Source organism: Mustelus asterias, chromosome 29, assembly GCF_964213995.1.
Source record: "Mustelus asterias chromosome 29, sMusAst1.hap1.1, whole genome shotgun sequence".
In the NCBI taxonomy this organism is placed as follows: Eukaryota; Metazoa; Chordata; class Chondrichthyes; order Carcharhiniformes; family Triakidae; genus Mustelus; species Mustelus asterias.
In genome coordinates this window covers 20,149,445-20,176,895 of record NC_135829.1, presented here as the reverse complement: position 1 = coordinate 20,176,895, position 27,451 = coordinate 20,149,445, and the positions used below count along the sequence as shown (strand labels likewise).

At 47.4% G+C, this 27,451-nt stretch overlaps 1 protein-coding gene across 1 annotated transcript; it reads right to left on the bottom strand.

Moving 5' to 3' along the window:
* LOC144480585 (uncharacterized protein CFAP97D2-like) lies at positions 1 to 27,172 on the bottom strand. Its single transcript, XM_078200203.1, has 5 exons — positions 27,049 to 27,172; positions 18,735 to 18,815; positions 12,699 to 12,817; positions 7,843 to 8,026; positions 1 to 1,486 (listed from the first exon to the last, which is right to left on the bottom strand). Exons 1-5 carry the CDS (start codon positions 27,139 to 27,141, stop codon positions 1,430 to 1,432), a joined length of 534 nt encoding a protein of 177 aa, XP_078056329.1. The 5' UTR covers positions 27,142 to 27,172; the 3' UTR covers positions 1 to 1,429.
* Between the last annotated feature and the right edge of the window lie 279 nt (positions 27,173 to 27,451).

The window sequence follows — 27,451 nt, the reverse complement described above, 5'->3', positions numbered from 1 at the left end:
GACCAAGGTTCAATTCCGGCCTTGGGTCACTGTCTGTGTGGAGTTTGCACATTTTCCCCACGTGTCTGTGTGAGTTTCCTCCGGGTGCTCCGGTTTCCTCCCCACTCCCAAGATTAGCGGATTAGGTTGGCCATACTAAATTGATCCTAGTATCAGGGGGATTAGCAGGGTAAATATGTGGGGTTAAAGGACTGGGTGGGATTGTGGTCAGTACAGACTCATTGGGCCGAATGGTCTCCTCCTGTACTGTAGGGATTCTATGGTTCTATGATTCTATAACGAGTCACATGTCAGCCAGACCAGAGAAGGACAACATGTAATACCTCTAGGTGATAGCCTAGTGGTATTATCACTCGACTATCAATCCAGAAACTCAGCTAACGTTCTGGGGACCCGGGTTCGAATCCCGCCACGGCAGATGGTGGAATTTGAATTCAATAAAAAATATCTGGAATTAAGAATCTACTGATGACCGTGAAACCATTGTCGGAAAACTCATCTGGTTCACTAATGTCCTTTAGGGAAGGAAATCTGCCGTCCTTACCCGGTCTGGCCTACATGTGACTCCAGAGCCACAGCAATGTGGTTGACTCTCAACTGCCCTCGGGCAACTGGGGATGGGCAATAAATGCTGGCCAGCCAGCGACACCCATGTCCCACAAATGAATAAAAAAAAGAACCAGATGGGTTTTTCCAACAATTGACAATGGTTTCACGGTCATCATTAGACTTTTAATTCCAGATTTTTATTGAATTTAAATTCACCCTCTGCCACGGTGGGGTTCAAACTCGGGTCGAACACAGGGTCTCTGGATTACTCATGCAGTGACAATACCACTGTGCCACTGCCTCCCCTTACCTGTTACCTGGATTGGAGAATTTTAGTTATGAGGGAAGATTAGTTAGGCCAGGGTTGTTTTCTTGGGAACAGAGGAGCCCTGGGGAAACCTAACTGAAGTATAAACATTGAGGGGTCTATATGGAGTGATGGTCCATTTCCCCTTGTCTTGGGGACAATAACTAGGGGGAATAGATTTAGGGAAGAGGTGGGAGGTTTGGAGGAGATACCAGGGGAAAATACTTTCACCCAGAGGGAGCTGGGTGTCTGGGACTTTCATTCCCCGAAAGGGTCATGGAAACAGAAACCCATGTAACCGTTAAGAAGTACTTGGACCTGCGCTTGAAGTACTGTACGTAACCCGTGGGACTACAGACCAAGAGTTGGAAATTGCAATTAGGCTGGAAGGTGAGTTGCTGGCGGGCCTACACACGATTCTTCCGTGAGATGAATTCCTTTGATTTCTGTGGGTGAAAGGCAGAAGTGAGGTATTTGGGTGCTGAAGGCAGTTCTTCTGTCGCCACTCTGTCTGTTGACTCCTCCCCTCACTGCTGCAGTCTCCCCTGTTCTTGGACTTGATCTGAGGTGTCATCATTCCTTTGACCTCTGACCCTTGACCTCTCTGCTGCGGACTTGCTTTTTATATTTCTGTGGAAAATAGCAGAGATTGATCTTTTTCATTCAAATTCGCCTCAGTTATATTTGCAAATATATTGTATTCCGGGTGGTTTGTTACTGGAGCGGTTATAGAATTTAATTAAATTATAGAAGTATATTGCACTGAAGGAGGTCACCTTGCTTGTGCTGGCTCTTTGTAAGAGTTAACCAGTCAATCCCACTGCCCCTTTCCCCATAGCCTTGCAAATATATGATTAGACCATAAGATATAGGAGCAGAAGTAGGCCATTCGGCCCATCGAGTCTGCTCCACCATTCAATGAGACCATGGCTGATCTGATATGACAATCCTCAACTCCATTTTCCCACCTTATCCCCATAACCCTCGATTCCCTTACTGATTAAAAATCTGTCTACCTCAGCCTTGAACATACTTAACGCCCCGGCCTCGACAGCCCTCTGCGGTAAAGAATTCCACAGATTCACTCCCCTCTGAGAGAAGAAATTCCTCCTCATCTCTGTCTGAAATGGGCGACCGCTTGCTCTGAGATGATGCCCTCTGGTCCTAGACTTTCCCATTAATTAAAGGACGTGGGACTGGGGGTAATATATTGGCATGGATTGAGAATTGGAGACAGGCAACAGAGGCACGGTGGCACAGTGGTTAGATCTGGGTGTCCTCGTTCATGAGTCACAGAAAACTAGCATGCAGGTACAACAGATAATAAAGAAAGCAAATGGAATATTGGCATTTATAGCTAAAGGAATAGAATATAAAGGTTAGGAAGTATTGCTGCAACTATACAAAACATTGGCGAGGCCGCACCTGGAGTATTGTGCACAGTTTTGGTTCCCTTATTTGAGGATAGATGTAGTGGCATTGGAGGCAGTTCAGAGGGGATTCACTAGATTGATTCCAGAGATGAGGGGTTTGTCGTATGAAGAGAGATTGAACAGTTTAGGCCGACACTCTCTGGAATTTAGAAGAATGAGGGGAGATCAAATTGAGGTACACAAGATGATAAAAGGTATGGATAAAGTAGACGTGGAGCGGATGCTTCCTCTTGTGGGGCATTCTAGGACGAGAGGTCATAGTCTTAGGATAAGGGGCAGCAAATTTAAAACAGAGTTGAGGAGAAACTACTTCTCACAAAGGGTTGTGAATCTGGGGAATTCGCTGCCCCAAAGTGCGGTGGATGCTGGGATAGAGTAAATTTAAGGAGGAGTTAGACAGATTTTTAATTGGTAATGGGTTGAAGGGTTATGCGGAGAAGGCAGGAAAATGGGGATGAGGAGCATATCAGCCATGATCGAATGGCGGAGCGGACTCGATGGGCCGAATGGCCTAATTCTGCTCCTATATCTGATGAACTTATAAACTTAAAGGCATCAAGGAGAGAGTGTAGGAGTGTGTCATTAAGATAGAGGATCAGTCATGATCATACTGAATGGCAGAGCAAGCTTGAAGGGCAAAATGACCTGCTCCATCTGCGCCATTTTCTATGTTTCTATGGCAAAACATGAAGTATTGGATATGGTTTTGCTCTCTTTACTCAAGAAAAGATATACTTACCTCAGAAAGAGTAACGAAAGGTTCAGTAGATTGGAATGAGAGGATCATTCTATGAGAAGAGGTTGAGTAGACTTTTATTTTTATTTATTCTTCCATGGGATGTGGATGTCCCTGACTAGGTCAGCATTTGTTGTCCATACCTGATTGCCCTTGAGAAGGTGATGATGAGCCGCCTTTTTAAACTGTTGCAGTCCAAATGGTGTAGGTACACCCACAGTGCTGTTAGGGAGGGAGTTGCAAGATTTTTAGAGGCATGGACAGGATGGATAGGGAGCAGCTGTTCCCCTGATTTGAAGGGTCAGTTACGAGGGGAAACAAGTTGAAAGTGAGGGATGGGAGGTTTAGGAGGGACTTGAGGGAAAACTTTCTTAACCCAGAGGGTGGTGAGGGTCTGGAATGCGCTGCCGGGGAGGGTGGTGGAGGTGGGATGCCTCACATCCTTTAAAAAGTACCTGGATGAGTACTTGGCACGTCATAACATTCAGGGCTATGGGCCAAGTGCTGGCAAGTGGGATTAGGTGGGCAGGTCAGCGCCTTTCATGCGTCAGTGCAGACTTGATGGGCCAAAGGGTCTCTTCTGCACTGTAGTATTTTGTGATTCCGTGATTTTGGCCCAGTGACAGTGAAGGAAAGGCGGTATATTTCCAAGTCAGGATGGTGAGTGGCTTCAAGGGAAACCAATATGTCTGCTGCCAATTCCCTTCTAAGTGTTGGAGGTCATGGGTTTGGAAGGTGCTGTTGAAGGATCTCGTAGATGGTACACACAGCTGCCACTGTGCATCGGTGGTGGAGGGAGTGAATGCTTAAGGTGGTGGATGGGTTGCTAATCGAACGGGCTGCTTTGTCCAGGTTGGTGTTGAGCTTCTTAAGTGTTACTGGAGCTGCACTCATCCAGGCAAGTGGTAAGTATTCTATTAATCTCTTGACCTGTGCCTTGTAGCTGGTGGACAGACTTCGGGGAGTCAAGACGTGAGTTACCCACAGCAGAATTCCCAACTCTGACCGGGTCTTGTAGCTGCAGTATTTATATGGCTTGTCCAGTTCAGTTCCTGGTCAATGGTAACCCCCAGGCAATTGACACTGACTCTCACTGTGTGATCCAGCTTCCTTCCCCCACCCACTTGAACATTCGTCAGGCAGGCGGGGGGGGTGGGGGGGGAGGAGGAGGGGCGTGGGTGGGGGAGAAGGAGGTGGGGGAGGGGGGGAGGGGCTGACCCCCCCCCCCCCACCCCCAACCCGGCCCCCCCTTCCCTAGTCAGCCTAACCTTCCCCTTTCACACTGACCGCCCAGTCTCAATGCGTTATTGCCTCCTCTTCCCATGGAAGTAAAGCAGCGCCTTGTCCAAATCCATCAGGAAGACCACCCACCTTTAACCACCTGTTAATCTGAAGGAACATGTTTCTCTTTTTTATTCATTCATGGGACATGGGCGTCACTGGCTGGCCAGCATTTATTGCCCATCCATAGTTACCCTTGAACTGGATGACTTGCTGGAGCAGTTGTGAGTCAGCCACATTGCTGTGGCTCTGGAGTCACATGTAGGCCAGACCGGGTAAAGGACGGCAGATTTCCTCCCCTAAAGAGAACCAGATGGGTTTTTCCGACAATCGGCAATGGTTTCATGGTCATCGGTGCATTTTCAATTCCAGATTTTTTAAATTGAATTCAAATTCCGCCAGCTGCCATGATGGGATTCGAACCCGGGTCCCCAGAACATTTTGTGGGGTTTCTGTGTTAATAGACTCGCGATAGTACGACTAAGCCATCGCCTCCCCGTTTTCTGCATGCAGACACAATTTAATCTGGCGAAGGTGTGTTTTAATGAGCTTGTATGACATTGCAGAATAAATAGCCTGGGGATTACCATTGACCAGAAACTGAACTGGACCAGCCATATAAATACTGCAGCTACAAGACTCGGTCAGAGTTGGGAATTCTGGGTGGGATTATGGTCGCTGCAGACTCGATGGGCCAAATGGCCTCCTTCTGCATTGTAGGATTCTATGATTTGGCGCCAAATTCTCCGTTCTCGCTGGCAGTGGGATGTGTGCAAGGCCTGAAAATTCCGGTTGACATCAAAGATTCAGAAGGCAAGAATCTCTCATGCTCTTAACGTGGGTAAGGAGTGTAATTCCCTCTTCAGAGTTACAAGCAACAAGAATCTCACTCTCTGTGCTGGATATTTTGCAGTATCTTGTCTTGTTCTGTCTAAACCTGTTATGGACTGTCTGAGAGTGTGGTGGAGGGAGATTAGCTCAGGAGTTTTAAAAAAAAAGGCGGCATGGACAAGTTGGGCCGAAGGGCCTGTTTCCATACTGTAAACCTCTATGACTCTATGTATCATTAAAGAGAGAATTGGATCAATATCTGAAGAGGAAGTTGTGCGGGGAGATGGGAAAAAGGGTGGGGTGTGGCACTCAGTGTGTTGCTCTTATGGAGAGACAGCACAGACACAATGGGCCAAATGGCCTCCTTCAGTGACTCTACGATTCTCTGTGTGAATCTTAGCTCAGTAAGAAGTCTCACAACACCAGGTTAAAGTCCAACAGGTTTATTTGGTAGCAAATACCATAAGCTTTCGGAGCAATGCTCCTTCGTCAGATGGAGTGGTCTCTGTTCTCAAACAGGGCACAGACACAGAAATCAAATTACAGAATACTGATTAGAATGCAAATCTCTACAGCCAGCCAGGTCTTAAATGCACAGACAATGTGGGTGGAGGGAGCATTCAACACAGGTTAAAGAGATGTGTATTGTCTCCAGACAGTACAGCTTGTGAAATTGTGCAAGTCCAGGAGTCAAGCTGTGGGGGTTACTGATAATGTGACATTAATCCAACATCCCGGTTTAGACCGTCCTCATGTGTGCGGAACTTGGCTATCAGTTTCTGCTCAGTGACTCTGCGCTGTCGTGTGTCGTGAAGGCCGCCTTGGAGAACGCTTACCTGAAGATCCAAGGCTGAATGCCCGTGACTGCTGAAGTGCTCCCCCACAGGAAGAGGACAGTCTTGCCTGGTGATTGTCGAGCGGTGTTCATTCATCCGTTGTTGTAGCGTCTGCATGGTTTCCCCAATGTACCATGCCTCGGGACATCCTTTCTTGCAGCGTATCAGGTAGACAACGTTGGCCGAGTTGCAAGAGTAGGTACCATGTACCTGGTAGATGGTGTTCTCACGTGAGATGATGGCATCCGTGTTGATGATCCGGCACAATTTGCAGAGGTTGCTGTGGCAGGGTTGTGTGGTGTCGTGGTCACTGTTCTCCTGAAGGCTGGGTAGTTTGCTGCGGACAATGGTCTGTTTGAGGTTGCGTGGTTGTTTGAAGGCAAGAAGTGGGGGTGTGGGGATGGCCTTGGCGAGATGTTCGTCTTCATCAATGACATGTTGAAGGCTCCGGAGGAGATGCCGTAGCTTCTCCGCTCCGGGGAAGTACTGGACGACGAAGGGTACTCTGTCCACCGTGTCCCGTGTTTGTCTTCTGAGGAGGTCGGTGCGGTTTTTCGCTGTGGCACGTCGGAACTGTTGATCGATGAGTCGAGCGCCATATCCTGTTCTTATGAGGGCATCTTTCAGCGTTTGGAGGTGTCTGTTGCGATCCTCCTCATCCGAGCAGATCCTGTGTATACGGAGGGCTTGTCCGTAGGGGATGGCTTCTTTAACGTGTTTAGGGTGGAAGCTGGAGAAGTGGAGCATCATGAGGTTATCCGTGGGCTTGCGGTACAGTGAGGTGCTGAGGTGACCTTCCTTAATGGAGATGCGTGTGTCCAAGAATGCAACCGATTCCGGAGAGTAGTCTATGGTGAGTCTGATGGTGGGATGGAACTTGTTGATGTCATCATAGAGTTGTTTCAGTGATTGCTCACCATGACTCCAAAGGAAGAAAATGTCATCGATGTATCTAGTGTATAGCATCGGTTGAAGGTCCTGTGCGGTGAAGAAGTCTTGTTCGAACCTGTGCATGAAGATGTTGGCATATTGAGGTGCGAATTTTGTCCCCATGGCTGTTCCGTGTGTCTGGATGAAGAACTGGTTGTTGAAGGTGAAGATATTGTGATCCAGGATGAAGCGGATGAGTTGTAAAATTGCATCTGGAAACTGGCAGTTGACGGCATTGAGTACTGAGGCCGTTGCAGCAATGCCATCATCGTGGGGGATGCTGGTGTAGAGTGCCGAGACATCCATTGTGACGAGGAGTGGTTCTGGTTCAACTGCTCCATGTGTGTTGAGTTTCTGTAGGAAGTCCGTAGTGTCACGACAAAAGCTGGGGGTTCTTTGTACAATGGGTTTCAAGATGCCCTCGACATAGCCGGAGAGGTTCTCGCACAGGGTTCCGTTTCCTGAAACGATGGGACGGCCGGGTGTGTTTGCCTTGTGTATTTTTGGGAGGCAGTAGAGATCTCCAACGCGTGGAGTACGTGAGATGAGAGCACGGAGGGTGCTCTGAAGGTCCGGATCAAAGGTTTTGATCAGAGTGTTGAGTTGACGGGTGTGTTCTTTGGTCGGATCTGTGGGTAACTGTCTGTAGTGTTCCTCGTTGTTCATGAATCTTAGCTCTCAGGGTCTCACGCTTTCCCCTCTATTAGCCTTCCATGGGATCTCAGGCTCACATTTTAAGTAGAATTTGCAGGCAATGCAGCCTAACTGGTCAACACTCCACATGAACCTCCATCCACCCTCCTGCAACAATCCCTGCCAGCAGATTTCCATCGCTCCCTCCCTCGCGTACTCATCAAGCCTCCCCTTTAATACACCGACTCGCACACCCCCCCACTCCTCCCACGCTTCTTCCACACTCTGAGCCAGCGTGTTTCTTACCTGCTGAGTGTTCAGCTCACGGGGGTAACATGCAATATCCCTTTGCACTCTCTCCACTTTCTCCCAATCCTGTCTCAGTCTGCTGCGGCTGTATTCCGATTCGCAATGCACGATGCGATGCAGAATGCCCTGGTTGGCCTGCGCTATCTGCACCAGTTCCCTGTGACGTTTCTCTGCATTCAGACTGTGTGGGAGGACACTGGAAGATCTCAGTTAAGGGACAACAAGTAAAGTTTTAAAACATTCATTCAAGGGATGCTGGCTGAGTCAGCATTTATTGCCCATCCCTATTTGCCCTTGAGGGTCTGGAGTCACATGTAGGCCAGACTGGGTAAGGATAGCAGATTTCCTTCCCTAAAGAGCATTAGTGAACCAGATGGGTTTTCCAACAATGGTTTCATGGTCATCATTAGACTTTTAATTCCAGATTTTTATTAGAACATAGATAACATAGAACAGTACAGCACAGAACAGGCCCTTCGGCCCACGATGTTGTGCCGAGCTTTGTCTGAAACCCAGATCAAGCTATTTCCTCCCTATCATCCCGAAGTACTCCATGTGCCTATCCAATAGCTTCTTAAATGTTCCTAAAGTTTCTGACTCCACTATCCCTGCAGACAGTCCATTCCACACCCCAACCACTCTCTGAGTAAAAAGCCTACCTGGGACATCCTTCCTATATCTCCCACCATGAACCCTATAGTTATGCCCCCTAGTTACCGCTCCATTCACCCGAGGAAATAGTCTTTGAACGTTCACTCTATCTATCCCCCTCATCATCTTATAAACCTCTATCAAGTCTCCTCTCAACTTCCTCCGCTCCAAAGAGAAAAGCCCAAGTTCCCTCAACCTTTCCTCATAAGACCTATCCTCCAAACCAGGCAGCATCCTGGTAAATCTCCACTGCACTCTTTCCAGTGTCTCCACATCCTTCTTATAGTGAGGTGACCAGAACTGCATACAATATTCCAAATGTGGTCTCACCAAGGTCCTGCACAGTTGTATTGAATTCAAATTTCACCATCTACGATGGGGCATGGGTCCCCAGAGCACTACCCTGGGTCAATAGTGCAGTGACAATACCACTTCTTCCCCAGTGCTTTGGGATGACTCAAGGTTGTGTAAAGTACTATATAAAGGCAAGTGTCTTTTTAAAAGAATGACTATGGACTGTCGGTGAACATCACTCAAAGCCAACATGCGGGCAAAAACTTTCTCTCTGCCTTGATAAGGCATACAACTTGCAAATTGCATTTACATAGCATCTTTAATGCAATAATTTTTAAATTAAGGTGTTGCTTAACAGAACACCATTGTAAGTGAGAGAGGATAGGGCTGATAGGGGACGGGATGACTACGAGTTAAGATATGATAACAGAGTTTTGGATGATCTCAAGTTTACAGAGGGCAGATTGTGGGAAAGGGGAGGTCCTGAGGCTCAGTGGGTAGTACCCCTACCTCTGGGCCAGAAGCTCCAGGTTCAAGTGCCATTTCAGGACTTGACGGTCACAGAAGGGGAGTTCATAATGTGGCTAAACAGGTCGATTAGTAAATCCTTCCGAAATGCCTGATGGAAGGCGGTAGAAGTGGTCAACCATAATCATAGACTGATCCAATGGAAGTCCATGATCACCACAGCCTTTGTGAGCACGGTACCTTAAGGAGAAGGATATGGGAGGCCAAATGAACTGGAATCATCAAAGAACAAAGAACAAAGAACAGCGCAACACAGGAACAGGCCCTTCAGCCCTCCAAGCGTGAGCCGATCACGTTGTCCTATCTAGACCAACCGCCTGTATCCCTCTAATCCTCAACTGTTCATGTGTCTATCCAGATAATTCTTAAATGTGGCTAACATGTCTGCCTCAACCATCTCACGTGGCAGTGCATTCCAAGCTCCCACCACTCTCTGTGTAAAAAACTCCCCCCGCACATCTCCACTGAACCTTTCCCCCCTCACCTTGAACTTGTGCCCTCTTGTAATTGTCATTTCTGCCCTGGGAAAAGGCTTCCAACTCTTCACCCTATCGATACACCTCATAATCTTATGAACTTTTATCAGGTTGCCCCTCAGCCTCTGTCTTTCCAGGGAGAACAATCCCAGTTTATTCAATCTCCCCTCAAAGCTAATACCTTCCATACAAGGCAACATCCTGGTAAACCTTTTCTGTACTCTCTCCAAAGCCTCCACGTCCTTCTGGTAGTGTGGTGACCAGAATTGGATGCAGTATTCCAAATGTGGCCTAACCAATGTTTTATACAACTGTAACATAATTTGCCAACTTTTATACTCGATGCCCCATCCGTACAGGAAGGTTCTTTGGAACAATATGTTGATAGTCCAACTAGAGAGGGGGCTATACTGGACCTAGTACTGGGGAATGAGCCCGGTCAGGTCATCAAAGTTGCAGTGGGGGAACATGTGGCAAATACTGACCACAATTCTGTAAACTTTAGGATAGTCATGGAAAAAGATGGGTGTTGGCCTATGGGTAAGGTACTGAATTGGGGAAAGGCTAACTACAGCCGGATTAGGCAGGATTTGGTGGCTGTTGATTGGGAGAGGCTGTTCGAAGGTAAATCCACATCTGGCATGTGGGAGCCTTTTAAGGAACAGTTGATAGGACTGCAGGACAGGCATGTGCCTGTAAAGAGGAAGGATAGGAAAGGTAGGATTTGAGAGCCATGGATAACCAGTGAAATTGTGGGTCTAATCAAAAAGAAAAAAGAGGCATACATGAGGTCCAGGCAGCTAAAAACAGATGGAGCACTGGAGGAATACAGAGAAAGTAGAAAAGAACTCAAACAGGGACTTAGAAGGGCAAAAAGGGGTCACGAAATGTCCTTGGCAGACAGGATTAAGGAGAATCCTAAGGCATTTTATACATACGTTAGGAACAAGAGGGTTGTTAGGGAAAGAATAGGACCTCTCAGGGACAAAGGAGGGGAATTATACTTAGAACCAAAGGAAGTAGGTGAGATCCTAAACGAATACTTTGCATCAGTATTCACAAAGGAGAGGGACATGTTGATTGGTAGTGTCTCAGAGAGATGTGTTGACCCGTTAGAAAAAATCTCAATTACAAGGGAGGAAGTGTTAGGTTTTTTAGGAAACATTAAGACAGACAAATCCCCAGGGCCGGATGGCATCTATCCTAGACTCCTCAGGGAGGCGAGAGATGCAATTGCTGGGCCTCTAACAGAAATCTTTGTCTCTTCACTGGACACAGGTGAGGTCCCAAAGGATTGGAGGATAGCAAATGTGGTCCCGTTATTTAAGAAGGGTAGCAAGGATAACCCGGGCAATTATAGACCGGTGAGCTTGACGTCCGTGGTAGGGATGTTGCTGGAGAAGATTCTTAGAGATAGGATATATGCGCATTTAGAACTGAATAATCTCATTAGCGATAGACAGCATGGTTTTGTACGAGGGAGGTCATGCCTCACAAATTTGGTTGAGTTTTTTGAGGAGGTGACAAAAACAATTGACGAGGGAAGGGCCGTGGATGTCGTTTATATGGATTTTAGTAAAGGGTTTGACAAGGTCCCTCATTGCAGGCTGGTGCAAAAGGCTAAATCTAATGGGATAAAAGGTGAGCTAGCTAGATGGGTGGAGAACTGGCTTAGCCATAGAAGACAGAGGGTAGCAGTGGAGGGGTCTTTTTCCAGTTGGAGGTCTGTGACTAGTGGTGTTCCGCAGGGCTCTGTACTGGGACCTCTGCTGTTTGTGATATATATAAATGATTTGGAGGAAGATGTAACTGGTGTGATCAGTAAGTTTGCGGACGACACGAAGATTGCTGGAATTGCGGATAGTGATGAACATTGTCAGAGAATACAGCAGGATATAGATAGGCTGGAACATTGGGTGGAGAAATGGCAGATGGAATTTAATCCAGATAAATGCGAAGTGATGCATTTCGGTAGATCTAATGTAAGGGGGAGCTATACAATAAATGGCAGAACCATCAGGAGTGTAGACACACAGAGGGACCTGGGTGTACAAGTCCACAGATCCTTAAAGGTGGCAGCACAGGTGGAGAGGGTGGTCAAGAAGGCATATGGCATGCTTGCCTTTATTGGACGGGGCATAGAATATAAAAGTTGGGATATGATGTTGCAGCTGTATAGAACGATGGTTAGGCCACATTTGGAATACTGCGTCCAGTTCTGGTCGCCACACTACCAGAAGGACGTGGAGGCTTTGGAGAGAGTACAGAGAAGGTTTACCAGGATGTTGCCTAGTATGGAGGGTCTTAGCTATGAGGAGAGATTGGGTAAACTGGGGTTGTTCTCCCTGGAAAGACGGAGGATGAGGGGCGACCTAAAAGAGGTGTATAAAATTATGAAGGGCTTAGATAGGGTGAGCAGTGGGAAGCTTTTTCCCAGGTCGGAGGTGACGAACACAAGGGGTCACGGGTTCAAGGTGAGGGGGCAAGGTTCAACACAGATGTCAGGAAAATGTATTTTACGTAGAAGGGTGGTGGGGGCCTGGAATGCACTGCCAAGCAAGGTGATTGCGGCGGACACGCTGGGATCGTTTAAGACTTATCTAGATAGCCACATGAACAGACTGGGAATAGAGGGATACAAACGAATGGTCTAGTTGGGCACATGAGCGGCGCAGGCTTGGAGGGCCAAAGGGCCTGTTCCTGTGCTGTATTGTTCTTTGTTCTTTAATGAAGGCAAGCATGCCATATGCAAGTCTAGGTGTAACAAGGGCATGGATAAGGGTTCCCGGAACAGATGAACTGAGACAGAGGCAATATTGTGGAGATGGAAATTGGGCAGACGTGCTCGGAAACTTATATCAGGCAACATCAAGCACCCAAATCTGCCCCTCCTAATCTGTATACCTTTTAGAGGTGTAATCATTCCAATTTTCCACTCTCCCGTTGGATCTCGTGATGTCAGCCAGTTTGGAGGAAAGGATCTGATTGTCCCTCGTGATAAGAGCCAAGCGTTCTTCCTGCAGCTGAACAAAGAAGAGTCAGTCATCAGCAATCAGCCCATCTGCATTCTCTGGAAACCTTGGGGGCTGATTAATGTTAAGCTTGCCAACAGCATCTAATCGTCAATCTGCAACACTAACTCGATGAGACTTTGCTTCTGTGTTCGGAACTTCTTCCCTCCACACCCCCCCCAACCCGCTCCCCCCCCCCCCCCCCACCTCCCCCCCCCACCCTGCTCCCCCCCCCCCCCCCAATTCTCGTCTCTCAACTATTGACCACTTTTTAAAATTCAAGAAGGCGGCTTATCACCACCTTCCCAAGGGCGGTTAGAGATGGGCAATAAACTTATCCAGCAGGGCTCACGTCCTGTGAAAGAATATTAAAGAAACATTCTTTCATTGAATCGTAGAATCCCTACAGTGCAGAAGGAGGCCATTTGGCCCACTGATTTTGCGCCGACTCTGACAGAGTATCTTACCCAAGCACTTTTCCCCATCCTATCCCCACACATTTACCATGGCCAATTCCCCCTAACCGACACATCCTTGGACACTAAAGGGCACTTAATTGAAACTTACAGAATACGGAGAGGCCTGGATAGAGTGGATGTGGAGAGGATGTTTCCACTAGTGGGAGAGACCAGAACGCAAGGGCACAACCTCAGGGTGGAGGGACGCTCCTTTGAAACTGAGATGGGAAGGAATTTCTTCAGCCAGAAGGTGGTGAATCTGTGGAACTCCTTGCCACAGAGGGCTATGGAGGTCAGGTCATTGAGTGTCTTTAAGACAGAGATAGATAGGTTCTTGATCAACAAGGGGATCAAGGGTTACAGGGAGAAGGCAGGAGAATGAGAATCATATCAGCCATGATTGAATGGCAGAGCAGACTCAATGGGCTGAATAGCCTAATTCTGCTCCTATATCTTATGGTCTTAATGACAATTGATGGTTGATTCAAGGTCAGTGAGGCTGGGGGTGGTTAGAATGATGCCAATGGCACAAGGGTTCAAGCCCCATACTAGGCTTGTATCCTTGTAATGCCCAACACTAGTGATGTGCCTCAAACTATAAATAATCCATTGTCTCGCTCTAATGGGATTCCTATAGTCCTTTCCGATTATTACTGGGAGCGGAGTTGCAATTCCAGCTTGTTTTATGAATTGATTTGGAATTCCACCAGCTTCCGTGGTGGGATTCGAACTGCTGTCCCCAGAACATTTGCCAGGGCTTCTGAAATTACCACGACACCACCATCGTCCCCTTGAGATCAACGGAACAGACATACCGCCAGTGCCTGGCTTCCCTTTACTGGGCGCATGGGTGCTGTGGATGTGCTCTGACGAGTGTCAGTGCAGTGGTTCACTCTCCTGTATATATTGGACGTGCCTAGACCTTGATTCCATCAACCACATTATTCGGAACCACAACCTCAGGAAGAGATCTGCCAGAGTAACCGCCTAGCCCACTCTGCGCGGCAACACAGAAACTTAAAAGATCGCCCGATCACTTTTCTGAATTGAAATGTCATAGAAACCTGACAGTGCAGAAGGAGGCCATTCGGCCCATCGAGCCTGCACCAACCACAATCCCATCCCAGGCCCTATCCCCACAACCACACACATTTACCCACACACAATCCCTCCAACCTACACATCCCGGGACACTAAGGGGCAATTTAGTATGGCCAATCAATCTAACCCACACATCTTCGGACTGTGGGAGGAAACCGGAGCACCCAGAGGAAACCCACGCAGACACGGGGAGAATATGCAAACTCCACACAGACAGTGACCCAAGCCAGGAATCAAACCTGGGACCCTGGCGCTGTAAGACATCAGTGTTAACCACTGTGCCACCTGTGCCGCCCTAGAATTGAATTGGTTTTTTATTGTCACATGTACTGGGATACAGTGAGAAGTATTGTTTCTTGTGAGCTGGTATATACCGTTCATAGAGTACGTAGGGGGAGAAGGAAAGGATAGTCCAGAGATGTGCAGGTTAGGTGGATTGGCCATGCTAAATTGCCCCATATTGTCAGGGTGACTGGCTATGATAAATGCATGGAGTTATGGGGATAGGGCCTGGGTGGGATTGTTGTTGGTACAGACTCGATGGGTTGAATGGCCTCCTTCTGCACTGTAGGATTCTATGATTGGGTTCAGAACATAATGTTACAGTTACTGATAGGGTGAAGAGAAAAATCAGCTTAATGTGTGATAGGAGGATTGACAAATCTGCAAGAGATTTAAAAAGAGCATTATTGGGAAGTTTAAAAGAGTTAGAGTCCAGTTTTAAGAGCTTAGAACGAGAGTAGTGGGTGGCACGGTGGCACAGTGGTTAGCACTGCTGCCTCACAGCGCCAGGGACCCGGGTTCAATTCCGGCCTCGGGTCACTGTCTGTGTGGAGTTTGCACATTCTCCTCGTGTCTGCATGGGTTTCCTCCTGGTGCTCCAGTTTCCTCCCATAGTCCAAAGATGTGTAGATTAGGTTGATTGGCCATGCTAAATTGACCCTAGTGTCAGGGGATTAACAGGGTAAATATGTGGGGTTATGGGGATAGGGTCTGGGTAGGATTGTGGTCGGTGCAGACTCGATGGGCCGAATGACCTCCTTCTGCACTGTAGGCTACTATGATTCTCTAAAAGTGCTTCCGAAATCTGTCCCTTAGCTTAGAATCATAGAATCCCTACAGCACAGAAGGAGGCCATTCGATCCCCCAAGTCTGTATGGGCAGCATGGTGGCACAGCGGTTAGCACCGCTGCCTCACAGCTTCAGGGACCCGGGTTCGATTCCGGGCTTGGGTCACTGTCTGTGTGGAGTTTGAACATTCTCTCTGTGTCTGCGTGGGTTTCCTCCAGGTGCTCCGGTTTCCTCCCACTGTCCAAAGATGTGCGGGTTAGGTTGATTGGCCATGCTAAATTGACCCTAGTGTCAGGAGGATTAGGAGGGTAAATATGTGGGGTTACGGGAATTGGGCCTGGGTGGGATTGTGGTTGGTGCAGACATGATGGGCCGAATGGCCTCCTTCTGTACTATAGAGATTCTATGATTCTATGAAATAGTCGATAGGAGATGAGAGAAATCTGCCATCAGTGTGAAACTCCACTTGATGGCAGCACAGATTATAAACTGGACCCTGTGAGGTTACAGCCCATATCCAAACTGGGAGCGTTCCTCTCACTGCTCTACACTAAGAGCAACGACTCTCAAAAAAAACGAATGGACCTATGATCTGTGACATTTGCAAATTGTGCTGGAGATGGGATGTGGTATTCATAGAATAGAATCCTTTCAGTGCAGAAGGAAGCCATTTGTCCCATCAAGTCCTTACTCAGGCTCGTCGATGCCCCCCACAACCCCGCCCCCCTCCAGATCTCCGTAACCCCAGACATTTATAATGCATAGGGTTACATTATGTGGGGTTATGGGAATAGGGCCTGGGTAGGATTGTGGTCTGTACAGACTTGATGGGCCGAACAGCCTCCTTCTGTACTGTAGCGATTCTATGATTCTATGGCCAATCCTCCTAACCTACACGTCTTGGGACACTAAGGGACAATTTAGCATGGCCAATCCACCTAACCCGTACATCTTTTGGATTGTGGGAGGAAACCAGAGGATCCGGAGGAAACCCACGCAGACACAGGGAGAATGTGCAGACTCTGCATAGACAGTGATCCAAGGCCGCTGGTGCTGTGAGGCAGCAGTGTTAACCACTGCGCCACCGTGCTGCCCCTAATGTAGGGATTATATTACTGGGCTAGTGATGCAGAGAATATGGGCAAATCTTTACAATACCCCACAAGCTGATTTGACAGTGAGAGGTTGGAGGGGGGAAGTCAGGTTTGTAAAATGCAATGCTTGGCCTTTCCAGCTCTTCCTACCTGCCCCATTTCATGGGGGCTGGGTGGGTGGTGACCACAATCCCTTGGACCTGTTGGTGCAACCCGTGTATCATGGTGATGGAGTTAGCTTGCCTTTGGCCGACAGCAGGAATCCTCTGCTCCTGTTGTTGTCAACGGGCTTTCCTGCTGAATGTACCCCTCGCCACCAGGAAACCCGCAGCGGGGGGTGCGCCATCGGCAGGACCAGATCATCCTGCCAACCTGAAAATTCCGGCCATCGAGTCTCTTAAGTAGGGCCTCAATGCCCTCCACCACTAATCTACCCACTGCCAAGGGAAGGAGGGCATGCCAGATGGGTAACGTGGCAGCTATTACTGGGCATGCCGGTGCCTGTCAGAGGCAACCCCTCCCCCACAACCCCAAAATAAAAAAAACAATGAAACTTGGGAAATAATTGCTACTGGAGTTCCATTTTGAGGATATAAGACCAGTTCAGACCAATAGCAGCCATTTCCCAAGTTTTACATTTGGTTTCTGGAAAGGTCACACCACCCTTTAACTCTCCACTCTGGCCTCTCAAACTCAGCACCTTCCACCACCCTTCTCACCTCCCTCGCTGAGGCCTTCCAGCCAGGCCCTGCCAGTGCCCCAGACTTCCCTGGAGTTTGGCTTCCATTAGCACCTCATTTTCAGGGACTAGTCGTAGCCTCAGCAGTGGCCACCCGCTCAAACCCTGGTACAACAGCACTGCTGGACAATCGGTTTGGCTGGCAGCTCTCTGATCATAGAAGGAGGCCATTCGGCCCATCGGGTTTGCACCGACTCCGACAGAACATCTTACCCAGGCCCACCCCCTGCCCTATCCCCGTAACCCCACACATTTATCCCGCTAATCCCCCCAATTTACACATCTTTGGACAGTAAGCGACAATTCAGCATGGCCTATTACCTAACCTGCACATCCTTGGAGTGTGGGAGGAAACCAGGGCATGTGGAGGAAACCCACGCAGACACGGGGAGAACGTGCAAACTCCACACAGATAGTGACCCGAGGTCGGAATTGAACCCGGGTCCGGAATTGAATCTGGGTCCCTGGCGCTATGAGGCAGCAGTGCTAACCACTGTGCCACCGTGCCGCCCCAGATGGGTGCGGAAGTTTTACCCTTAGCCAATTACCATCCTGTCAAGTATCAAATGGCTGAAGGACAGCTGGAAATGGTGGGGATGAGTTCCACGTCGAAGCTCCAGCTGCCCAACGAGTTAAAGTCCTAGTCCAAAGATGTGCGGGTTAGGTTGATTGGCCATGCTAAATTGCCCCTTAGTGTCAGGGGGACTGTGGTGAACCATAGTTGGTTACCACTGTGAGTGCTGAGCCATGGATGGTCAGCACTATGGGTGTTTGTAAATATGTTACTGTAGTTACTGTTGGTGTTAGGGTTGGGCTGTTCTACCTGTTGATATTATTCTGTGGTACACTCCAGTTGGCTCCGCCTACCAGGGGAAGTATAAAGGTCACTGCACTGCCTGGTGACCCTTTAGTCTGGGATTGTATTGTATATAGTGTGCTCCATTCTTGTCAGTAATAAAAGTCTTTATTTCCCGTGTACAATCTAGCCTCCCGAGTGATTTAATCGTGCATCAGGGACTAACAGGGTAAATATGTGGGGTTACAGCGATAGGGCCTGGGCGGGATTTTTGTCAGTGCAAGCTGGATGGGCCGAATGGCCTCCTTCTGCACTGTAGGCATTGTATGATTCTATTCTATGATTCTACTTTGGCAGTAAGAATTTGAATTTAATCTATAAAAGATCAACCCGGAGAAGATTTCAAAAAGCTGGGTTCAGCAAAAGTGACCATTAGACTCTCGGATTATGGCAAAAATCCCAGCTGTTTGATTGAGGAATAAACCTGCCGTCCCCACCTGTCCTGGGACTATGACTCACTTCAAGGCCTACATGGCTGACTACTATCTACCCTCAGAAAGTAGCCTAATGAGTCACTGAATCGTGCTCAAAGCTCAGATGGGCCAAGAAAGGGTCACTGGCTAGTGACGCTCACAACCTAAAACAGAATTCTAAAAAGACATTTTTGTACCTGTAGTTTTTTCAGCTTGACTTGTAGGTGTGCAGGAATTGGAGGTCCCCTTGTATCCACAACTGCAGTGGCCTTTTGCACCTATGGATGGATAATCAAACACCTCAGAAAGAAGGAAGCTTCGTGTTGCGAGGCGAGTATGATGTTTTCCTTGTTGTTGTAGTTGAAACTATCGTTCCCTCAAGTAGCCAGACAAAGTCACGGAGTGATTTCAGGTGATTTATTACTGTAGCTATAGGACCCTAACCAAATCTTTAAGACCAGTCAGAGTACAGAATTCAGAAATACTGTAATAAGTCTTTGGAGGCTCAACACTATTCACCAAAATTCCTTTATTTACAATTCCAACAGCAGTACACAGAGTGCGATCAGTCAGCAGTCTACCTTCGGGAGTGCCAGAGGAACCGACACTCCCGGTTAAATACAAGGAAAAGACTCCCTGATTAGCCCATCAATTGACTCCTTCATCAGGGAGTTCATATTCCAATAGGCCTATCTTAATGGCCTGATTGAAGTCATTACAACTACACAAGCAATTATAATTTCAAATTCAATTACAAGTAATTAGCACATATCGATCAAAAATTTACATTTGCACAGAAGTTATATCTATATCCACTCACAACTATCAATTAGGTTTACATCATGCATACATAAGGGTATAGTTGTCCAATTATAACTTTTTCATGTCTTCCTAATTATTATATCATCAAGCAATGATAGCTATATCTCTCGTATATCAACCGCCCTTTCTATTGTTCCTTGTTCTAATGGGCAAACATGAGCTGTAGCTGCACGTCATTCAATTGAATGGTCCTTGACTCTTATCTGGGTCTGCTTTAATCAAGACCTATGGTTTTCACATAGCTTTCCCTGTATGACTGAGATACAGCTTGTAGCTTATGTGATTTTTTAACTTGTATGATTATTAACCCTTTCACTTCACATACAGCCTTGGTACAAATTTGCTATGAGTTCAGACACAGCACTTGTATGAATGGAAGGTTACACTGCCCCTCTTCCAACACCAGAGGGGTTAACCCTTTACCGTTCTCCAAAATTGGAGATCCGCTGTCTCCTTCAAGCATTTTGAGATTGCAACTTGAAGGACAGGCATTGTTCTGGCTCAGAGGAGCAACAAGAAACCCTGTGATGACTAACGGTAACAACAGTGAACAAAGAATTTTCCACTTGACTTGCTGTTTGAGCAACTGTGGCCTGAGATCACAGCCTGTAGATGCCAGCAACAATGGGTGTTTGTTTAAATTGTCATTTGGTAGTACAGCACTTGAGTATTGCTGAGAAAGGACACCTTGTCGAAGTTTTTCATCTTGCACTCATCAGGACAGTTTTCAAGACTACCAACAGTAAAGCGAACAACAATTTACATTACATGAGAAGAGAGCGCTGATTGGTTGGCAAGTGGGCTTTGATTGGTAGAGGCATTGCCATGGAGAATGCAGCCAGGAATAGTTAAGTGCCAAGATTTTGTTCAAATTCAAACAAAGCAGTGAACTCTGATTGGTCAAGGCATCAGCATGAGGAATGAACCAGGGAATTTCAGTATGTAGTCTGTACAACCCATCAACTGGCAATGGACTGTATCAAACAGCATGTCCCTTTGGCTGTTTGTAACAGGCAAAGTACTGACTATTCTCAACCAGCCTTGCAAAACAATCCTAATTCTGCTAAGAACTGGAAACCAATTTAAGATTATCAGTTGGGATCGTGGTGTGTCTCATGTACACATGCTAGAAGCCACATTTATTCACACAGAGAGCCCCGTTCTTTGCAGACAGAAGGAGCATGTCTATGCATTTTTCAACCAACCAACCAAAATCTTGGGGCACAGCCATTACCTGGTTCATTCCCCATGACAAAGCCTTAACCATGATGTGGAGATGCCGGCGTTGGACTGGGGTAAACACAGTAAGGAGTCCAACAACACCAGGTTAAAGTCCAACGGGTTTATTTGGTAGCAAACGCCACTAGCCTTCAGAGCGCTGCTCCTTCGTCAGGTGAGTGGAAGATCAAGTAAACCTGTTGGACTTTAACCTGGTGTTGTTAGACTCCTTACAATGCCTTAACCAACCAAGAGTTTATTTGCTTGGTTTGAATTTGATCACAAGCTAGTCAGTTGCTGTTCTCTGCTTCATTGGCACAGTGGTTAGCACTGCTGCCTCACAACGCCAGGGACCCGGGTTCAATTCCAGCCTCTGGTGACTGTGTGTGGAGTTTGCACGTTCTCCCCGTGTCTGCGTGGGTTTCCTCCCACTCTCCAAAGATGTGCTGGTTAGGTTGATTGGCCATACTAAATTGCTCCTTAGTGTTAGGGGGACTAGCTAGGGTAAATACATGGGGTTATGGGGATAGGATCTGGGTGGAATTGTGGTCGGTGCAGACTCGATGGGCCAAAAGGCCTCCTTCTGCACTGTATGATTCTATGATTCTCATGGTGACGCCTCTACCAATCAGAGTCCACTTGCCAATCAATCAGCACTATCTTCTCATGCAGTACAAACTGTTGTTCCCTTTAATGTTGACAATCTTTGGTATTTGTTTGTGAGTTTTTCCATACTGATATATCAGTATGAATCTACTTTCTAACTCAAGTCTCCATCTCTGTGTGTGACTGTTCTATCTGTCTCTCATTAATGGAGTATTGATTCTTTAGCATGAGTGCAGTATTTTTCCTGTTGATGGTGATATGTTACAGCTCGCTCAGGGAGTCCGAGTCGCTATGGCAACATATATTTTGATAGAGCATTCAACCGTGTCCGACCCATCTCCCGCACCTCCACCCTCACCCCTTCCCCTCCCTCCCAGAACCTCTTGGCCACCTCTAAACACATCTTCCCCTCCCCTCACCAGTCAACATTCCCTCTGTGATGTCCTGGTCCATTCCTCCATTGCCCCAGATCCTTCATCCCATTCCCAAGGCACCTCTCCCTGCAATCGCAGAGGGTGCAACGTCTGCCCCTTTACCTCCCCCCTCCTCACTGTCCAAAGCCTCAAACGTTCCTTTCAGGTGAAGCAGAGTTTCACTTACACCTCCTCCAATCTGGTCGACTGCATTCGCTGCTCACAGTGCGGCCTCCTCTACATTGGAGAGACCAAACGCAGACTGGGTGACCGCTTTGTGGAACATATGAGCTCAGTCCACAAACAGGACCCCCAACCTCTCAGTCGCTCACCATATTAGCACCTCATGCCCACATGTCCAACCTTGGTCTGCTGCAATGTTCCAACGCCAACTGGCAGAACAACACCTCATCTTCTGATTAGATACTTTGCAGCCTTCTGGAGTCAACATTGAGTTCAACAATTTTAGATAGCAAACACCCCGTCCATCTTAACCTCACCTCTAATAATTTGTTCCCTGTTGTTTTTCAGCACCCTGACCTACCCTGGGTCTTCTATTCTGCCCCACCTCCTCCGCTCTCTTTTCAATGATATAATTCTGGACATTTCTACCTTTCTTCTGTTCTGCGGAAGGATCATTTAGATCTGAAATGTTTACTCTGTTTTGTCTCTCTCCCAGATGCTGACAGACCTGCTGAGTTCATATCATCATCATAAAATCCCTGCAGTGCAGAAACAAGCCATTTGACCCATTAAGTCTGCACTGACTCAGCATCTCTCTCAGGCCCATCCCTGCCCTTTCACCTAACCCCATGTATTTACCCCACTGGTCCGCCTAACCTGCACATTGGGGCCACTAAGGGGTAATTTAGCATGGCCAATCCCCCTAACCTGCACATCCTTGGACATTAAGGGGTAATTTAGCATGGCCAATCCCCCTAACCTGCACATCTTGGCCACTAAGGAGTAATTTAACATGGCCAATCCCCCTAACCTGCACATCTTTGGACACTAAGAGGCAATTTAGCATGGCCAATCCACCTAACCTGCACATCTTTGGACACTAAGGGTTAATTTAGCATGGCCAATCCCCCTAACCTGCACATCTTTGGACACTAAGAGGCAATTTAGCATGGCCAATCCCCCTAACCTGCACATCTTTGGACACTAAGGGTTAATTTAGCATGGCCAATCCCCCTAACCTGCACATCTTTGGACACTAAGAGGCAATTTAGCATGGCCAATCCACCTAACCTGCACATCTTGGCCACTAAGGGATAATTTAGCATGGCCAATCCCCCTAACCTGCACATCTTTGGACACTAAGGGACAATTTAGCATGGCCAATCCACCTAACCTACACATCTTGGCCACTAAGGGATAATTTAGCATGGCCAATCCCCCTAACCTGCACATCTTTGGACACTAAGAGGCAATTTAGCATGGCCAATCCCCCTAACCTGCACATCTTTGGACACTAAGAGGCAATTTAGCATGGCCAATCCCCCTAACCTGCACATCTTGGCCACTAAGGGATAATTTAGCATGGCCAATCCCCCTAACCTGCACATCTTGGCCACTAAGGGATAATTTAGCATGGCCAATCCACCTAACCTGCACATCTTTGGATACTAAGTGGCAATTTAGCATGGCCAATCCCCCTAACCTGCACATCTTTGGACACTAAGAGGCAATTTAGCATGGCCAATCCACCTCACCTGCACATCCCACATTTTCTGTTTTTATACACTTTCACATGTGTGTTGTAGTCTGGAGCTGTGGAGAGTGAGGGTAGTGATCCCAATGTTCTTTCCATCGCATGGCTGACCAGGAGTCCCTCCCACCCTTACCGCCTGCATTGTTGGAAAGGTTTACAAGTTGAAACTCAACCTATTTGACCGCATTATGAACGCACCTTCCTTAGCTGTCAAATCCTGGGGTGGGAACCTGGAGCTACTGCTCCGAGGCAGGGATGTTACGCACTGCGTCACAAGACCTCCTATTTCCCTGTAACTGTGTGTACCCCGCCCTGGGTATATGTGTGAGTGCTTTTCTGCCCATATGTGTACATCACTGTGTGAGTATTCATGTTGCTCTGTTTCAATGTGCATCAAACTTTAATAAGAATCCATTCAGAACAAGAACAAAGAACAGTACATGATGTGGAGATGCCGGTGTTGGACTGGGGAGGGCGCAGTAAGGAGTCTCACAACATCAGGCTAAATCCAACAGGTTTATTTGGAATCACGAGTTTTCATCAGGTGAGTGGAGAGGTAGGTTTTACAAACACGGCATGTATAGGCAGAGACTCAATCGCAAGATAATGGTGTAATTGGTGCAAATGATGCACAATTATCTTAATAATTACCTAATAGAGGTGTATAAGATGTTGAGAGGCATAGATCGGGTGGACTCTCAGAGGCTTTTTCCCAGGGTGGAAATGTCTGCTACGAGAGGACACAGGTTTAGGGTGCTGGGGGGGTAGGTACAGGGGAGATGTTCGGGGTAAGTTTTTCACACAGAGGGTGGTGGGCGAGTGGAATCGGCTGCCGTCAGTGGTGGTGGAGGCGAACTCAATAGGGTCTTTTAAGAGACTCCTGGATGAGTACATGGAGCTTAATAGGATGGAGGGTTATAGGTAGGTCTAGAAGGTAGGGATGTGTTCGGCACAACTTGTGAGCCGAAGGGCCTGTTTGTGCTGTAGTTTTTCTATGTTTCTATGTTTCTATCTTGCAATTGTGTCTTTGCCTAAGTATGCCTTTTGTGGAACCTACCTCTCCACTCATCTGACAAAGGAGCAGCGCTCTGAAAGCTCGTGATTCCAAATAAACCTGTCGGACTTTAACCTGGTGTTGTGAGACTTCTTAAAGAACAGTACAGCACAGGAACAGGCCCTACGGCCCACCAAATCTGTGCCAACACATGACGCCTTTCTAAACTAAAGCCCTTTTGCCTCTTCCTGGTTCGTATTTAAATACTTTTTTCTATTACGCACCTTTTGTAGAGAACACACTGCGATAAACTTTATTTCCTACAATATACCGGCAAGAAGCAAATGGAGGAATGTAACAACAATCACTTGCATTTATACAGCACCTTTAATATAGTAAAACATCCCAAGGTGCCACACAGCAGCGTGATCATGCAATATTTGACACTGGACCACCTAAGGATGATCAAAAGTTTGGTCAAAGAGGTAGATTTTAAGCAGTGTCTTAAAGGAGGAGAGAGATGTGGAGAGGTTAAGGGAGAGAATTCCTGGTTAAAATTGGGGATGTGTGGAAGAATATGGAGTTGGAGAAAACAGAAATCTCAGGAGTGGGCGCGGAAGGGATTATGCGAATGATACCAGGGATGGGCACCGGAGTTAGTGGCAAGGCTGGGCTGGTTTTCCTCACAGCGGAGAAGGTTAAGAGGAAACCTGACTGAGGTACTTTCTCATGACGGAGAGCTTTGATCCAAGGAGAAACTTTCCATTGGCAGTAAGGGAACCAGTGGGACATACGTATAGGGTTAGTTGCAAAAGAAGAAGGCATTTTTCACGGAGTAAGTCATTGGCCCAGATCATTTTGCAATCTGGAATGCGTATCTGAAATGGCGGCGGAAGCAGATTCACTCGGAACTTTCAAAAAAGACTTGGATAAATACTGTACTGGAATATTTCAGTCATGAGGAAGGAGCAGGGGAAGAGTAGGATTAATTAGATAGCTCTTCCAAGCAGCGCAAACAGGCAGGAGAGGCTAAATGTGCTATATCATACTCTGATCTCTGAGGCTTGGAGGAATACAGTAAGAGTTTTAACAACACCAGGTTAAAGTCCAACAGGTTTATTTGGTAGCAAATACCATTAGCTTTCGGAGCGCTGCTCCTTCGTCAGATTTCCATTCCATCTGACAAAGGAGCAGCGCTCCGAAAGCTAATGGTGTTTGCTACCAAATAAACCTGTTGGACTTTAACCTGGTGTTGTTAAAACTCTTACTGTGTTCTCCCCAGTCCAACGCCGGCATCTCCACATCTTGGAGGAATACTCAGGTAAAAGAGCTGGGATTATAGGTGACAAAGGGTTAGGGAGAGATGATTGCAACACATCAGAGACTGATTGAAGAAAGTTACAGGGTGGCACAGTGGTCAGCACTGCTGCTTCACAGCTCCAGGGACCCGGGTTCGATTCCCGGCTTGGGTCACCGTCTGTGTGGAGTTTGCACGTTCTCCCCGTGTCTGCGTGGGTTTCCTCCGGGTACTCCGGTTTCCTCCCACACTCCAAAAATGTGTGGGTTAGGTGCATTGGCCATGCTAAATTGCCCCTTAGGGTCAGGGGATGCATAGGTTAGAGGGATTAGCGGGGTAAATATGTGGGGTTATGGGGATAGGGCCTGGGTGGGATTGTTGTCAATGCAGACTCAATGGGATGAATGGTCTCCTTCTGCACTGTAGGGATTCTATGACAGAAGCTGGATTAACAGTTAAATGCATGACAAAGCCTGTCCACAAGTTACAAATCAGGAGTGTGATGGAATACTCTCCACTTGCCTGTATGAGGGCAACTCCAACAACACTCAAGAAGCTCGACACCATCCAGGACAAAGCAGCCATTTGAGTGGCATCCCATACAACAATTTAAACATTCACTCCCTCCACTACTGACCCACAACAACAGTAGTGGGTACAATTACAAGATTCACTGCAACAACTCACCAAGCCTCCTTCGACAGCATCTTCCAAATCCACAATCTCTACCATCTAGAAGGACAAAGGCAGCAGAAACATGGGAACAGCACCACCTGCAATGTCCCCTCCAAGACACCTACTATCCTGACTTGGAAATATATCAGTTGTACCTGCACTGTCGTTGGGTCAAAGTCCTCGAGTTCCCTCCCTATCAGCACTGTGGGTGTACCTACACCACAGGGACAGCAGCGGTTCAAGAAGGTGGCTCACCACCATCTTTTCCAAGGACAATTCATAGAATCCCTACAGTGCAGAAAGAGGCCATTCGGCCCATCGAGCCTGCACCAACCACAATCCCACCCAGGCCCTATTCCCCTAACCCTACATATTTACCCTGCTAATCCTCTGACACTAGGGTCAATTTGGCATGGCTAATCAACCTAACCTGCCCATCTTTGGACCGTGGGAGGAAACCAGAGCACCCGGAGGAAACCCACGCAGACACGGGGAGAACGTGCAAACTCCACACAGACAGTGGCCCGAGGCCAGAATTGAACTTGGGTCCCTGGTGCTGTGAGGCAGCAGTGCTAACCACTGTGCTACCCCGCATTCAACACATGCTAGCCTAGCCAGTGATGGTCACCACCCCAAATGGATAGGAGAATGCAAGAACATTGACAGATTTCAGACACACAGCGGGAACAAGATATTAACAAAATGTAAAGCTGAAATGTACTTTTAATACGACATTGATTATTTTCTACCATATTGAACACCACCTGACCTTTGCCCTATGCCTCTGGTAATCATTCTTGTCCCATTTCTGCTGCAGGTACTTGTTGCTGGTTGCCACAACGGGTTGATATGCTCGATGCATCTCCCAATATCCTAAAGACGCGAGTGTGATCTTGGAGTATTGAGTTACTAAATAGACCAGAATGGATGTGCTGTCCAGTGAGTCAGAACATTACCACACACAGAGCTACTTCTCCGGGGTCCTAGTGCCTCCCTGTGTCCAATTTAATATGCGGGAGCATAACAAGTTCAGGCACCAATATTGTGCATAGAATCTGGCACTCGATGCAGGGGGTCTTCCCAAAAGACAAGGGGCTCTCGCCGGCTCTCTAGTTAGCCACTGAAACCTAAGTCACCTTCACTAAATTCTGCCAAGGTTTAAGTTTTTAAGT

Excerpts from the sequence above, each read along its gene's own strand:
- LOC144480585 (XM_078200203.1), bottom strand. The coding sequence starts at position 27,141 with ATGCATCGAGCATATCAACCCGTTGTGGCAACCAGCAACAAGTACCTG. Across the intron at positions 12,818-18,734 it reads TCAAGCTGAAAAAACTACAG|CTGCAGGAAGAACGCTTGGC; the intron begins GTACAAAAATGT and ends TTCTTTGTTCAG. Across the intron at positions 8,027-12,698 it reads AATGATTACACCTCTAAAAG|TCTGAATGCAGAGAAACGTC; the intron begins GTATACAGATTA and ends CCTCCCACACAG.